General features: G+C 43.3%; 1 protein-coding gene across 4 annotated transcripts in view; it reads left to right on the top strand.

The window, feature by feature from the left end:
• Positions 1–11,520, top strand: part of ITGA11 (integrin subunit alpha 11) — a 574,736-nt gene extending 563,216 nt beyond the window's left edge. For 3 of the 4 annotated variants that reach the window (XM_069222911.1, XM_069222913.1, XM_069222914.1), the window contains one exon: positions 547–5,987. In XM_069222911.1, coding sequence (XP_069079012.1) covers positions 547–618 — 72 coding nt within the window. In that variant the 3' untranslated portion in view covers positions 619–5,987. Of the gene's footprint in view, positions 1–546; positions 5,988–11,145 lie in introns of those variants that run through there. The other variant, XM_069222912.1, reaches the window with a different exon arrangement.
• Positions 11,521–15,857: the final 4,337 nt, after the last annotated feature.

Below are 15,857 nucleotides of genomic sequence, written 5' to 3'. Positions count from 1 at the left end.
TCTACCTCTGAAGCTTCTACTACAGGTGCTTCTGAGCAATACAATGGTGAAGTGTTTTGTAGCATCTCTGAGACTCGTGTCTTCCAGAATGACTGTCATTGAAAAATGTCATTGTTACTAAAAGAATCAACCAACTGAGATGATGTACTCAGTTTTCAGAACGAGATTTGACTTCTGGAACTTGGGTTCTAGATGAATAGAGTACATTTAGTTTAAAAACGTAGGTGTTTTCTTTTTAGATAGTAAATCATGTTTGTGAAAAGATGTTCTTCAGATCTGAAAGCCACGACGTCAGGGCACTTCGTTGTGCCAGGGTGCTGCTACCGCTGCCACTGCTTTAAATATGACTGCAGATTAACATTTGTGGAAACCGAAAAACCTCCGTGTCACTCACGATTTCATTTATGGGGGACAATTAATCTTTTGTAAGGGGTTTAAAGCCCATTACTACTCCACTTATTTAAAGCACCTGTCCTGCTGCCTTGTAGCTAGAAGACAGGTGGGTAAAACTGTATAAATTTGACTATGGCGTTTTTGTTTTTGCAGCTGGGATTTTTCAAAAGCACACGTCGCAAGCCAGACGAGGGGGAGGAGGACAATGCCAAGGTCCTAGAGTGAGTCTTGCTGACCCGCTAACGCCCAGATCCTCAAAAGCACATCTGCGTGGACCGCCAGGAGACACTATAGCAAAAACATTCCAGTTGCTCTGTTCCACAGAGAGCTAATGATGTGACGTGACCACTGACCAACAATGCCTTGCGGTCTTTGCAAACACAGGAGATGGACGGTGCTTGAAACTGTTTTGAAACGGCTCGCTTTCCCCCAAAATGGTACATCAAGGATATAAATATCAACAGAGGTACTGGAGATAAGAGAACCTGACCCCAGGCAGAGCTTCCAACTCTTTCTTCTGTGTTGATTTTTGGTTTCAGACTGAACATTGATGGTGAAATGCTGCAGAAGGTGGCTTAGGTTATATGTCTATAACCACGCTAGCAGGAACATTTTAACATCCAGAAGAACCTTCTAAACCTCATTCATAAGATTTATGCACTGCCCCTGTATTGAAATACATTTCACCCTTACCCTCCGTTTATCGTTTCAAAACCTAATGCTCCTAAAACCACAATGCAACAGCTTTGTAGGACGAAAATCAGTTTGACGGTGGGATCTGCAATTTCAACAAGTTAGAATGTAGCTGTACTCAGAGGTGGACACAAGACACTGTTACTGAATGAGAATTCTGGGATGCTGTGAAAATAGTCGGTGGCCTCTCTCCTACCCCCAGCCGGAAATCGAAAGAAAAACTAGGTTAGCAGAGCTGATAAAGGTAGAAAGAGAACAGGAGAGGCCTGCTCCCCGAGGTGCTTTAGAAGACCCTGATTTGGCAGAATACATAGCATATCTTCCCTTATTCGTTGAGATGTTGTAACACATAGATCAGTTTTAAGCAACCAGCCCAGTCCTGCTTAGAATCTTTCCAGGCAGAATTGTTCAGTGGTGATGAAATAAATTAAACTACTGGAGTATCACTTTTAACTGGCTTGAGGACAACAAAGTCTATGCAAGGCATGCCCAGTGAACTCCTTTTACCAACCTCAGTTGGATCAATGTAATGGAAAGACTTTAGATATTGTTTCATAAAGAAGGTGTGCGAGTACGTCAAACATCTTTGCCTATTAAACTTAATAGAGTGAACCTGGGTAGAGACTAGCTGAATGTATGTGGGGTGACAAGGTGACAATTCAGATGCCCTATGGATCACGTCTTGGCCGAGTATTCTAACATTCATTAATAAGTGGCATTGCAGGGAAACTGGTAGACAGAGTATACATATGTGTAGGTGAAATGAAGATCTGTTTTATGGTTCACTCTCCAAAGGTACAGAGCAATGAGACACAGTTTGATGAAAGACTGGTCTCAGTGTTGGCAGCACGTCAAGTGTAAGGTCATGCACCTCGTGCAGAAATTATGAGGAGAAACAAAGGTGAGGGGGTAAACATCCACCACAATAGAAGGTTCATGGGGATATCAAAGACACGTCTATGGGAAATTAGGTCTGTAGGCCCCATCTCTGGATAGACAAAGACAAAGGGAAATCAGACCAGAGTTGAGTGATAAATGGAGAGTAGTTCAAGAATTTAAACGCATTTATTGGTGAAGAATAAGGGATGGTGGCTATGATGGCGACTGCATCAGGACCTGCATTTTTAGAAGAGGTTTAACAGGTGAGAGGTCACAATATTAGCCTGAATATTAAGCAAAAGAGAAACTCCACAATGCAGAATCATCTCCCTCTTTGGTCCTTGTGAGTCTCTCCATTTGCTATTAAATTTGGGGTTTTGACTACACTACCGCCACCTCTGAAAGGCTACTTAGTAAATCCACGATCCTTTTAGTGAACAGCTTCCTTCAGTTTCTCCTGTTTTTCTCCATCCCATAATAGCATTTAAATAAGAATCTCAACCTCCAAAGAAACGGTATGTTTTGTGCATTGTCTAAAAATATATTTTTACTCACCCATGAGACAGTAAGGTAGCTAATCTGATAACTGAATACTCAGGTCATGATGCCATATGGGGCTGAGCTAATTGCAGGCTAGTCAATTAATGAGACAATTAATTAATTAATGCTGAGTTGACAATGAGATTGTATAGGACTTAGCTGACAGTCTTACACCTGAGACAAATGAGGCCGAGCTTCTGGTGTGATACTATGCTCATGACAGAGAATGTGCGCTATTATAATTCAAACATAATTTGGAAGGAGCTAATAACTTGAACATCGATTCAAGAGATAGTGCAGAGCTGGTAAATAGATTATTTGATGGAATTCTAGGGGGCATGAGTTCATTAAGGCATACTCAATTCATGAGATGGTACAGCGACTCAGATTATAGAGAAACCTCATTAGATATCAGGAAGTCTTGGCTGACAATTAGACAATTAATAAGGCGGTTATGATGGTTGATGAGCTACTCATTTTATGAACAAGTGTGTGGTATGAGTTAATAAAGAGTCTATCCAATTATGCAACAGCATGGTAAGGTGGGTGCGATTGAGACGCTCAGTTAATGAGATGCAACAGGGGTGGGTTGGTATTGAGAAAATTCATGAGCAAGTACGGCTGATAATCAGCCACTCAGTTCATGCAGTATCATAAGGGCTGAATTGATAACGAGCTATTAGAACTTATGAACTAGTAGAGGCTGGGCTCATACTGAATCGGCGTAGGCTTAGCTGATAATGAGCAACATATTTCATGAGACAGTACTGGCTCTGCTAATAAAGAGCCACGGGATACAAGAACTAGGTTTAAACCCTAATAACATTTGCTAATATGTATCCCTAAGTATAGCGTGATAGTTTCCAAAACCCCAACCAGTAAGAAAAACTACATTTGTGAAAGTGTGACTCCATTCCCTGAACACAGATGAGTTGAGTGTGTTCAACATAATACCACTAGCCTGCAGGGATCCAAAGTAGGAGAAGTGATTTGTATTCACAGGTGTTCTGTATGTCAGCTTGAAATGCCATTAAAAGTATATGCTTTGTAAGAGAAGTTGCTGAACACACAGCCACTGTCACCATGTGTAATAATTGTAAATATGTTGTGAAATATATATTTGTCCTTTTTGCACAATATTACTATAACTTATGATGCGATGACGTATTCTTATTTAAACCAACACAGATTAGGGATCCCCCCCCACAATTCATTACAAAAACAATGTATCAGTAGAAGTTTTGGAAATAGAACATGCAATAAATAAAGGTGGTGTCTAATCTTTATGTACTTCTGCTTTTAGTCTTGAATTGCTGCAAATGACTTAAGGAGAACTTAAAGCGTCACGCTTTTTGGAAACTGAGTTTCTGCAACAGGCGATCAGAGTCCCAAAGTTGCTGAATGGTAGACAATATTGTTATTTCAGCATAGTCAAAGTCAGCACAGAAATACAAATGATGGCATAAGAGTGTGCCAGTTCGGTTCCCAGGTGGGGTACCGACAATGGCTATGCTTCCTTTTGTAATATTTTAGCCAACAACATCATCATCTCCTTTGTAAAGGATGGGCCCTGGTAAATTGAATTTGACAACTTATGACAATGTTTAAGGACAGTCTTTCATTACCAATATTTAGGAAGACCAGGAGTGGGATATTTTGTGGGACCCCCTGAAGCAGCACTGGATTGTTTTGCAAAAATGAAGAACAGATTCAATTATGTTTACAGTACTATATAAGTTCCAGGATACTACGAAATGTGGATGTATTTTAATGGACAACTAAATTCTAAGCTTTTGCCAAAAGTACAACCTCTCCCTAAAACACCAGGACAGGTTGTAGCTCTAGCTTTTATGGTTTTCTCCTTTTGGAAGTAAGGTTATGGTTTTACAGACAGTCATACAGTTAAGTCACAGGAAGCCAACATATAGTTTGTGCTTCAGATCCTGTATCAAGATAACCTTCCGGTTCTTTGACTAAAATGAACTGTAGATGGATTGTGCTGTAATAATAATACTCTCTTCCTATACAATCATAAATAATCGTCCCGTAAGAAATTCAAATCACTGATCACGTTGCATTTTTGATAAATATGTTTGTGCATGATCCTCCAGTTTCTTGCATCACTCAAATCAATATAGCACCAAGTTACTTGTTTAAAGTGTACAATGCACTCTAGAAAAAAACACAAATAAATAAATGGCTGTGTTGTATTGCAAAGGCAACTTTATGCACTTGTATTAAATAAGAATTGCTATCCTCTTTCCATAACATCAGAAATATGTAATTCTGATGCAGCAGTCGTTTTAGTAGAGTTCTTGTTTTCTGGCTACGGTTGTATTACTGTTTTGGGGAAAATTACATTTTCAAATATCAGCAGATTATACAGCATAGCTATTAGAAAAAATCAAAAGTCTTGTGCTTCGACCTCTGTGACCACTCAACAGAAGATCTAAAGAACCTATTCTTCTGACTAATCGATCCAACTCAGCTCTAAGGGGGTACCAGATGGGCTGGAAATGCTTACATACATAAGCATAGGTCTGCTGGCAGCTGGTTGTGATAGACTTAACAAAGGAAATCTTTAACCAACACATACGTGCAATTACCAGCTAATAAAATGAACCTCTGCATTGGCCAATGTGTGGAACATCATAGCATCTGGCCAATGCCTAAAACCTCAGGAATTTTTCGTAGACATCTTCAACAATTTATGCAGTGGTTGAACTGGTTTCACAATAATCAACAATCATCCAACCTTCTAGGTACCAAGATACACGGGTGTTTTTCCGTTTCCTTTTTGTTCTACTTATAATTCTTGGTATCAGTGGTAAAAGTCCACTTTTAATTTACCAGCCATCTTGTTCCAGATATGTTTAACATTAAATGCATTTTCTGCGATTCTAACACTAACAGTGTTGGGGTTCATTTCCATAGTAAGTATAACACATTTCCACACTTGGTAAGTTGAGCTGTTAAATGATGATGATGTCTACCAAAGAGACAGACTGGCTCACTGGCACAGCAGAAAATTTGCTGGAAGAGAAATGCTTCTACTAGAGCTGTAGGGCTGAAACAAAGCAAGTCACCTATCAAACACCCCTCACTGAGAAGTACTCACCTGTTGGGAAACCTAGCAGTTTACCCATAGGCTAGTCCAACTCTTCTCACTCAGAATCATATTCTAAGGAGAAAATCAATCATGCCTTTAATTCAAACCGGTTCCGATTTCTGGGTCTGAACACATCGGCATACGAAGATGCAACCAAGGACTAATTATTGCATGGTACGCCACAAACCTGCATGTTTTCAAAAGGTCAAAAAGCTCCTTAAATGTAAAATGTAATGCACACGCTTTATAAATTGTTTCTGCTGTAATATCAGGGGGCCCTGTGCTTGTTCTCAAAGTATGTAAATATACTTAATCATTTACACCTCTTATTCTTTGTCTCTACAAATGGTTTGATTAAATATTGTTTTAAGGACTAATATTTCTTGTCATTTGTAGCACTTAACCTTGTTTTGTGGGAAAGGAGCACAGTATGGGATCGATTCACAAACACATTTATGAATAGGGGAAGCACTACTACAGAAGCACATACTTGTATGTGCATTTGTGAAACAACCCCCGAAATGTAGAACTCCTATTAGTGAAATTACGAAGATGGCACGTTCCTTCTATTTGTAACTAATTGTACATGACTATTCACATTTCAGATCTTGTGGGCGGAAATCACAGTCACGCAAGCGTACAGGAGTACTTCTTCATGTATTCCAAAATACCTTTGTGAATAGGCCCCTTCATTTCTTGTTTTCCCTGTATTTTAATTTTCTCCAAAAGACAATTCCACACAAATACAGCTCTTTGTAATTATTTATTTGCTCGCAGATGAACAAACAAATTGCTCATAAAAAAAACAAAAAATAATTCTTTTTTTATTTTACAACGAGAGCATCCTGACTAGCTAATACTAAAGCACAGACTTTCCAGCTGTTAGGCGGGACTCTGCAGGGAGTGTGGATGCACCCCCTTCCCCTCCCCCCGGTGGAGCGTGGATCCCTGGTAGGAATTAGAACGGGCATTTTCTAAATTACATCAAAAGAAAAAAATAAAAATAAAAAAAAAGCATTATGCCAGTAAATTGTGCAAAATGTGCTTTATAAGTGGAAACACTGAATATCATAACATCATTACAATGCCTGAAATAGCAAATATGTTAATAAGAGAAAATGTAAAAGCAATTCTTTTCGAAATTTCTTGAACCATAGACCTTTTGGCTCCTTCACAATACATTTTAAATTAATAAACAGGATATACTGTAAGCAAGAAACAGAATAGGGTTTGGGTTTCTATTTCGAAATGCCCCTTTGTTTTATCTTGAAACACCTAGCTTGCTTGCAGTGTTTCACAAAGAATATATTTGTGTTAAATTGAAAGGCTCTACTGAATAGCCGACTTAGTCCAAATTTTAACAAAGTAAATGCACTCCAGCCCCCTACTGCGACCATTGCACCAGGGCTTCACCTTTTAAGATAAGCAAATAAGTAGTTTACATGAGAGTTTAAAAGCAACGACAAATTACTATCAAATTTAGTACTGCACCTATTAATGTAAAAACAGAAATATTAGTTAAATAAATCTGATCTATTACATGAATGGAACACATTTTAAATCAATTTAGTATTCAGATAGGGATTTCTAGCGGCAAGTTCCTTACCTTAGAATATTCCTCAGGGGTCAAACTGAATCCGGAAATGTTCTAACATTACCTCTGCGAGGCCTTAGGTGGCATATTTTGACTCCATATCAACATCTGCACCAGATGTGATATGCATGCTGACATCAGTTCCTTTCCTTCCGTGCCAGTCAGCTCAGATCCAGACAGAGCCACCAGCAGTCTTTTTCAACTTACTTTTTTCTAAATTTTTTGTCGACACTTGTTTTGAAATTTGCTAGGGATGTCTCCCAAGAAACCCTGAGGCTTCAAACCATGTGGTGCCTGCCACAGACAGATGTCTGCAGGGCAGACTTGCATCTTGTTTATCTCTGGTTCTTGGAGTGAGACCACGACTGCAAGACCTGTGAAGATTGCCAAACCATGAATCCCAAGGCACTGAAGGAGCGGCCCCTCAAGCTCCTCACCGCCCGACTTTAGTGACCCCACAATGCTTCCAATCCCGGTTGAATAAGGTCCCTATAGGACTAGCGGAGCTGCTCCAGATAGTCATCATTCTGGTCATTTAGTAAGTCACATAAGAAGATGAAGTCTAAGAAGCTGAAGCACTCTTCTACTTCTCCCCTCCAGTCCTTGTCATTGGACTTGGCACAGGAGCATCACTACTCTAGACCTCACTCTGCAGTGGAGCCTTTGCCAGGGCCAGCTCTATAACTCTCAGAGTTTCTCGGAGCTGGAGCGACCCTTGCCCAACTCAGGGAGTTTTATGAGGCCATGCACTTAATATTTGGGTGGCCCAACCCCTCTGGAATGCCTATGCCTGGGTATGGGAGGAGTCCCCCTACTTGTTCTCCACAGATGGGTTCACCCTCTATGCCAGTTCGGCTCCTTGGATCCGGAGTGGCGCTACCTGCAAGATCTTAACCTTCCCTGGTGCCCCCTCCATTGCTGTCACTCCCTTACTGCCGACGTCCAGCGTGGCGCAGGCCATATGGTTATACTTGATTCCAACAAGAGCCAGATGGGTGACACCCAACTACGGCACCGACCAGTACCATGCTTTCCGAGTCGAACCTAGTGCCATTACATTGTTCTTTTGACACGTTTTAAGAGGGTGATGATTGGGAAGAGTCAGAGGATCTTTATGGTAACCATCACCCCCGGATGATACAGAGGACAACTTGTATGAGGAACTTGTGGATGGCAGTGATTTAAACACCTTACTAGATACTGGCCTGGTCCGCCCCCCTATTGTGGCTACAGAGGAGGGTGCCTCATTCACAGTGGTGGTGCGGAGGCCAGCTGAGGTCCTGGACCTTCAGCTGCCGACAGTGGCAGTCAAGACAAATTACTTTACAGATGTCCTCCTTAAGGCTTGGTTCAGGCACTGCACAGAGGCTCCTGTGCACAGGACAATTGCCAGCCGCCATCATCCTACTTGCAGGGATCCCAGTTTCCTCACCCAGCACCCCACACCTTGGAGAGCTTGGTGTTTCAAGCATCCACTTCAAGGATCAATCCCTTTGCATTTCATACCACCACACCAGGAAGGGAATCCAAAAGGCTGAATCTCTTCAGTAAGAGGATTTTCTGTTTCACCAGCCTAGCAGTGCAGTCGGTGAACACTGCATGCCTTTTGGGCCCATGCCAACACACTGCGTGAGATTCGGTTGTGCAGGTGCTGCCCACGGTCTCGGAGGAGGTCCGAGTCATACTCTGTCAGCGATTTCATAGTCAGTGTCACTGAGACGCCATGTCTGGCTGAGAACCACTGGCTTCTTGGGAGAAGTCCAACTTTGTTCATGGACATGCCCTTTGATGGCTCTTGCCACTTTGGTGAGAAGGAGCAGGAGCTCTTTAAAAATAGAAGACTACGGGCAGGTCCTTGGGGCTATTCATAGCCCCCTTGCCAACCCCAGTCTGCATTTCGCCCCTTCCGAGGCTAAAGTAGGGGCTACCATCTGCATAGTTTCCTGCCCATCCACCAAGGTCAGCCGAGCTCCCAGCCCTTTTGTGGCTCTGGAATCAGTTACTACAGATCACGTGAGACCACCAGCCAGAGGTCGGGTCAGGCCACTAATGTCCCCCGGCATGTGCAACCTCCAGACCCCTTTAGTTTGCACCTTATAACAGCATGAGCACCCAGTGGGAGACAGGATTTGCCATCACCCAGTAGAGTCTCTACCAGATAAGGAGTTACAAAAGGTAAGTAACTTATTCAATACACTGATTTTTGATCCAAAATGTTAAATAATGTAGCAGATTAATATAATTAAGTAGTTAGCATTAGTAGGGTCAGAATCCATTTTAGATTAGACTTAGTTATGTTTAACATATATATGTATTTATCATGTGTTGCAGTTAGGATGCCCTATTATTTAAACATTTTTAAAAAATTGGTTTAGTGGACGTTCAATTAATTTACAGTAACATAATTAGAAATATTTGCTACTGTAAGATTTAAGGTTATTTTTAGTCTTTGAGTTAGTGGTAATAATAATGGAGTCGTAATTAAGGGCATGATAATGTAAGTCACTGAGTGATAGGAGACTAAACTACTGACTTTTGGAGAAGTAGCAATTGTGTGCAGAAGTAATGGTGGTCAAAGTAATTAAATATGAGCTAACTAATCTGGCTCCCTCCTTCCATCACAGCTTGTGGTTGATAATTTACGGAGTTGGCATACATAGCTAACCACATTTATTCCACTGCTCACATAAGCCCTGAGTGGAGGAGTAAGGAATTACATTTTTACCTCTACCCTAGGAGTCAAACTGTAATTCATTGACATGCTTTTTAGGCACATACATTACAATGCCTTTTCTATGGATTACATCAATGAAGGGGCATTGGCACGCTGACAGCAACAGGACTTGCCACCCTACCCACGTGACCTATGGCAGCCAATGCATATCCGAGCAGTGGGCATGTCCAGCTGCTCTAATCTTCATAGAGAGCTGTCCAGAGCTCTGCAAATTTAGAAGCACTGCCTGCAATCTGGTTCTTTCCCTTCAATTCCCAAATATGAATCAAAAGATATAGAGAAATAAAATGTAGCAACAATTGCTCCCTACAAATGTGTCTCATAATCTGTAAACGCAGCGTTATGGTTCCCCTCGCTCCTTCTTGGGATTGGCTTCAGTGTTACAACACCTGTTTCAGAGACAAAGTTCTAAGGGCCAGATTTAAGAAAAGTGGAGCTGCACCCAGAGCAGCGCCACTTTTCTTGCGCCCCTTAGCGCCTCCCTAACGCCACCATGTGTGCGCTGTATCTAAGATATGGCACACCATGGCTGTAGTTAGGGAAGTAGTATAAAACTTTTTGACACTAGTTCGGAGCTTTGCAGGATTAAGGTCAAAATGTTGATGCTAATCCTGCAAAGCCCATTGAAGCCCATTGTAAACAATGGTGTGCTTCCTTTCAACACCTGCTCTGAGCAGCCGTTATAAGTGCAGAAAAAAATGATGCAAAGAAATATCTTAGATTTCTTTGCACCATTTTACCATTTTTTTTGGCCTTTCTAACAAGAGAATGCCCCTTTTGCATACATTATGCCTGACGCAGGCATAATGTAGTGCAAAGAGTTACAAAGTGGCGCAATGCATGTATTGCGCCACTTTGTAAATATGACGTAGGGAAAAGGCCACCTTAGCGCCAACCAAATTACGCTAAGGCAGCGCTGAAGTGGTGCTAGCCCTCTGAAATCAGGGCCTAAAGATCTGTAGTAAAGAAAAAAAAACTGCTAGAACTGCCTTGTAAGATTTTTAGAAATTTGAGACTTTTTGTGCGACAAGACTGACGAATTGAAAAAAAAAAGTACACTGTTAGTTTAAATACTTTAAGAGATATTACAGCATTATAAAAAGTGGGATTGAAAGTTAAAAAGTTGTAAATGTTACTGAGGGTTTTTGAAAATTTGCATTCTTATCAGAATGTTGAGAGGCATTAAAGCCCATTAACTTACAGTTACAGTTGGTGGAGTGTGGCCAGCCTTGCAGCGAGATGGCCGCATTGTGATGCACACGGACTGGATGCCCCCTTTCACTCGTTCTCTTCCCAGCTGAGCCAAGCTGAAGGCCTCTGCCACAACACAGTGGCACTGGGAAGCAGGTGCACAGGTTTCTGCAACCGAGCAAGCCACTAGGGGCTCCACGACTCTTACATCGCCGCGCTAGGGTGAGGCTGCAAGATGGCTGATTTATATCTCTGGAACCTCCAGGTGGATCTTTTTTGTTCGAGTGTCTAAATTCTTATAAAAATACAGTCTGTTTTTAGAAATTGGTGTTGGATTTCTTGAGGGTTGTGTCGATTTCTTCTTCAATTGTTGTGGTGCTGTTTAAATGTTTAACACTTGTTCAGTGCTTAATTTGTAAATAAAAAGGTGCCGGTGCCCAAATCCCTCCTCTTAAACATGCGGCTGCTGCAATTAAATGTGGGAACAAGGAATACTGAGGCAGCGTAATCCTGAAGCCATCTTGGCCCTTTTCAATCCATATAAAGCCACTCCCTTCCCCTTCAGCTCACTCTTGCAGCTTTCTGCTTTCTCCCTTTGTGACGCTTTTTCGTTTTTCCCTTCCTCCGTCTTTCCCATATGTGTCTTTTGCTCGCAGCAAATACTTGAGGCAGAAGAATAAGCCCCGGCCCTCAAAAAATAAGTGCCGGTGCTCAGCACCGGAAACAACAAGCACAAATTAAGCACTGCACTTGTTCCTTGTGTAAGCCTTGCTGTTCAGTGCCACAGCTACGCAAGGTTGAGCTGAGGGTTTGACAGACGAAACCTAAGGGTCCTAAAGGGGTTGGTGAGTGTATTACATGGTGAGGCTGCATACCTACACCATATAATATACCGCATTTCCTCACATGCAGCATTCCCACACAGTAGGCAACTTTCAAGTGGACAGAACCACCATGACCATCTTCCCGGATTATACCCTGAAGGTGCAGTGCAGACTGGCTTCCTTCCTAGAGGTCAAGAAAGCACTGAGGGAGGCAGAATAGCAATATACACTGATGTTCCCAGCCAAACTGAAAATCATGATGGATGATCACGGCTTGTTCTTCAACACCCTCTGCAGGGCCATGGAATGTCTCGAATGGCATCAAACTGTACTGAAAGACACCAACTAGAGGCAGAGGTGCCCAGGTGGTGCAAGCTCTTTCGACCTGTCCAGAGACCAGGCGAAAAGGGAGAAAGTAGGCGCACAACAGAATGCAAAGGCTGGCAGGGGGCTACCACAAAGAACTCACAGAGATAGGAGCTCAGAGATGCCCATGGACAGTGGAGGTGACTTTAGGGGAGGCTACAGTGCCTCCACATGTAATGCCTCAGACTGCAGACTAACTCTGAGGTCACACAACTGCAACACAGCTTTTAGCGAATGGCAATCATGGGCAAGTATCTGCCTCTAGCTGATCTGTATGAAGCTGCATTGGTAACATGACACTTGGTCTCACACCTCCAGATGGGGCCTTTGAGCTCTATATATTGTGGTTACATATTTGATCAGGGGTAGACGAGAGGACGGAGTCAGACACTCTGCATGCCCATGCACCATCACATACTTCTCCCTTGGGACCCAGCCCTGGGAATATTCATTGCCGGTTGGTCACAATTCCTTCTCTTTAACCAAATGTTTATTGTAGCTATCAATTCTGAATAGAATGCCATAGCACTACTGACCAGAGAGAGGGAAGTTCTTCCTTTTTTCCTTTCCTTTTATTTTTCTCCCACTCCCACCTCTACTTTATTGCTCACCGTGTGCATCAAACTAGCACCTGTCCCAGCAACCCAAGACCATTTATTGAGGGAGGAGGGGAGGAGAGACACGACCATCTCACTCATGCCATCAATGATTAATTACACCTTTGTCACCTGCGAGGGGTGGGCTCCACTAGGAAGTGACACAAAATAATGTAATGCTCAAAGCATAGGGGGGTGGACATTCTGTTCCTTCAAGAGATGCACTTAGTGGGAGAGGAGCGATCCAGAATTCACATGGGACGGAGGAGCCAGGTACAAACCACTGGGTTTTCTTCTTACGCAGGGGGACACTGATATGGGTCACACCGAGACCACCGATTGAGCCCATTGCCGTGGATATAGACAGAAAGGACAGAACTGTCCTCCTGAAGACGTGCCTTAATGGCGTATGGTTATTTTTGGGCAGCATTTATGCCCTGAATGTTGGGCAAACCCAGGTCCTTGACACACTTGTGCCATTGTTATCAGATGATGTGAGCTTGCCCATGGTCCTGGAGGGTGACTATAATGGCGTGGAAGACATACACCTCAACAGACAGATCAGTACCGCCATTGGCAAATGCACCCATGGTAAAACTGTCAGTGGGATTCCAAGAGTAGGCCAGGAACTGGTGCTTAATAAATGTTTTCAGACTACAGCACTGGGTGAGTCTGGAATACTCTCATTATTCGCCTGTCCATGATTTGCACCTAAAGCTGGACAAAATCATGAGAACGAACGACCTAGTGAATGATATAACACACATAGAATACCTGGCCCACACTGAGTCAGAGCATAACCCCCTTCTCCTCAAGGTGGCCTGGGGATGTATGCTAGTGCCCATACCTACATGGAGACTCCAAACCTCCCACCTGGAGGAGCATACATTTGGGGAGGAACCCTCTGGGCAATACCATTAACAGCTATTTCCAGACTAACAAAGACACCACCTGACACTTATTGGCAGGCATTAAAAATAGTCTTAAGAGTGTCTTACGAGGGTTCTGTATTGGTCAGGTGGTTGGGGCCCAGAAAGGGTTGGAGAAAGAGCTAACAGATGTTGAGAGCTCTTTCCGCACGTAAGAGTAGGACCTGCCCATGGACCCTTTGGTTAAACCCAGAATTGCAACAGAATGGGTAAAACAAGCAACCACCCTAGAACGGCTGCAGCCCCGAGATTACATGCCTATTAACCATACAGAGCATGGCAGTGCGGGCAGACTGCTGGTGAGGCTTTTCCAGCCTACTGACCGTGGTTGCCCAGTTACCTGCATTAGAAATGCATTGGGTGATATAGTGGTCCCCAGAGTGATATCCACTAAGTTTTTTTTCAATCCCTATTGTGTCCTATATAGTGAGCAGCTGCAGGTGCCTTGAAAGGAAGTTGAGGCTTTGATCGATAGGGGACCTCTGACTCGAATGGGAACACCAGAGGGTGAAGCCCTGGGCGGGGAACCGATCACGAAACTGAAAATCAAGGAGGCCATAGTGGAATTGGCACATGGTTGAACCCCAGGAACAGATGGACTAACAGTTGAATTATAACACAGCTATACTACTGCATTCCACCCAAACTGGCTGTAATGTATGCAACCGACCTGGAGAGTGACTACCTACCGGACACTACTAGGGAAGCCTTATAGTGTCCCCAAGCCTAAGGGTGATCCTCTTGCCATGTAAGCCCAAAGGCCACTCTCCATGTTAAATATAGACTACAAAATCCTTAGCAAAGTATTGGCTAACCAGCTACTGCCACACCTGAATAGATTAGTCAATCACAACCAGAACTGCTTCATTCTAATTGCAGTACCTCCCTCAAAATCTGCCATCTGCTCAGGTTCCTGGATGATGACTCACCACAGCATTGCACCTCCTCCCTAATACTCTCTGTAGACTTACACAAAGCATTTGATACTCTGGACTGTGAGTACGTGAAAGCAGTCATGGGGTGCATGAACCTGGGTCTGGGATGGAATAAATGGGTAGCTCTGCTATACTCAAGTGCCCGTAGCATGAGTCTGGATGGGCCCATGCATATTGGAGGCATTCCGGGTACACAGGGGGATGCGTCAGGGCTATCCTCTATCTCTGATGCAATTTGCACTGGAAGTGGAACCCTTTGCCTCCGTAGTGCAGACAGAATGGGGATCCAGTTACTGGATACGGAACACATTGTCTCGCTCAATGTAGATGAGATGCTTCTGTACCTCAGAGAGACAAATACTAGAGTAATGTGGAGCACCGGGATGCTAAACGCTCAGGGAAGGGTCTCTGGGCTACATACTAACTGGAATAAATATTGCACTTTTCAGGTGTCCCCCGAGTTCCATGGCCCATTGTGGTTTGAACCCCAATACAGCTCTGAATTGACCGCCCCTCCCGGAGTTCTCAGGTACCTGGTAGTCAAGGTGCAACACACCAGAGTGGCTACAATGGAAAGGAACTTGGGAGAGGTACTGCAAGCCCTACGAGCCTGAGTGGGATTCTGGTGATCCCTTGACCTACCTATTAGGTCTAGAATCACGCTCTCTAAAATGGTCATCCTTCCACTAGTCCAGTCCGAATGGATGCCACAGAACTCATTCAGGGAACTAAATACCCTACTGCGTGACCTGATGTGGGATAGGGGCAGGCACAAGGTCTTACTAGATGTGCTGAGGCACCCGACAGGGATGAGAGGTTTGGGTGCACAGGACATCAGAATGTACTTCTTATGTTCTTATCCACCCAGCTACAATAGCTGGTGAGATGACTGTCCATACAACACACAGCAGGGCTGGAGGAAGTAGTAGACCAATGCCAGGGAGCTGCCCTTGTGAAATTGCTACTTGGACTACAATTGAGGGAGGTTCAGCAGGCGTTGCTACTTGTCCTACCAATCCGTTGCTGAAAATAAGTGGTTCAAAAGACCCAACATCACTCATTGTATGCACCTGC

Source organism: Pleurodeles waltl, chromosome 3_1, assembly GCF_031143425.1.
Source record: "Pleurodeles waltl isolate 20211129_DDA chromosome 3_1, aPleWal1.hap1.20221129, whole genome shotgun sequence".
Classification (NCBI taxonomy): domain Eukaryota; kingdom Metazoa; phylum Chordata; class Amphibia; order Caudata; family Salamandridae; genus Pleurodeles; species Pleurodeles waltl.
The sequence above is the reverse complement of the archived record's forward strand: the minus strand, read 5'-3'. Positions and strand labels throughout refer to the sequence as shown.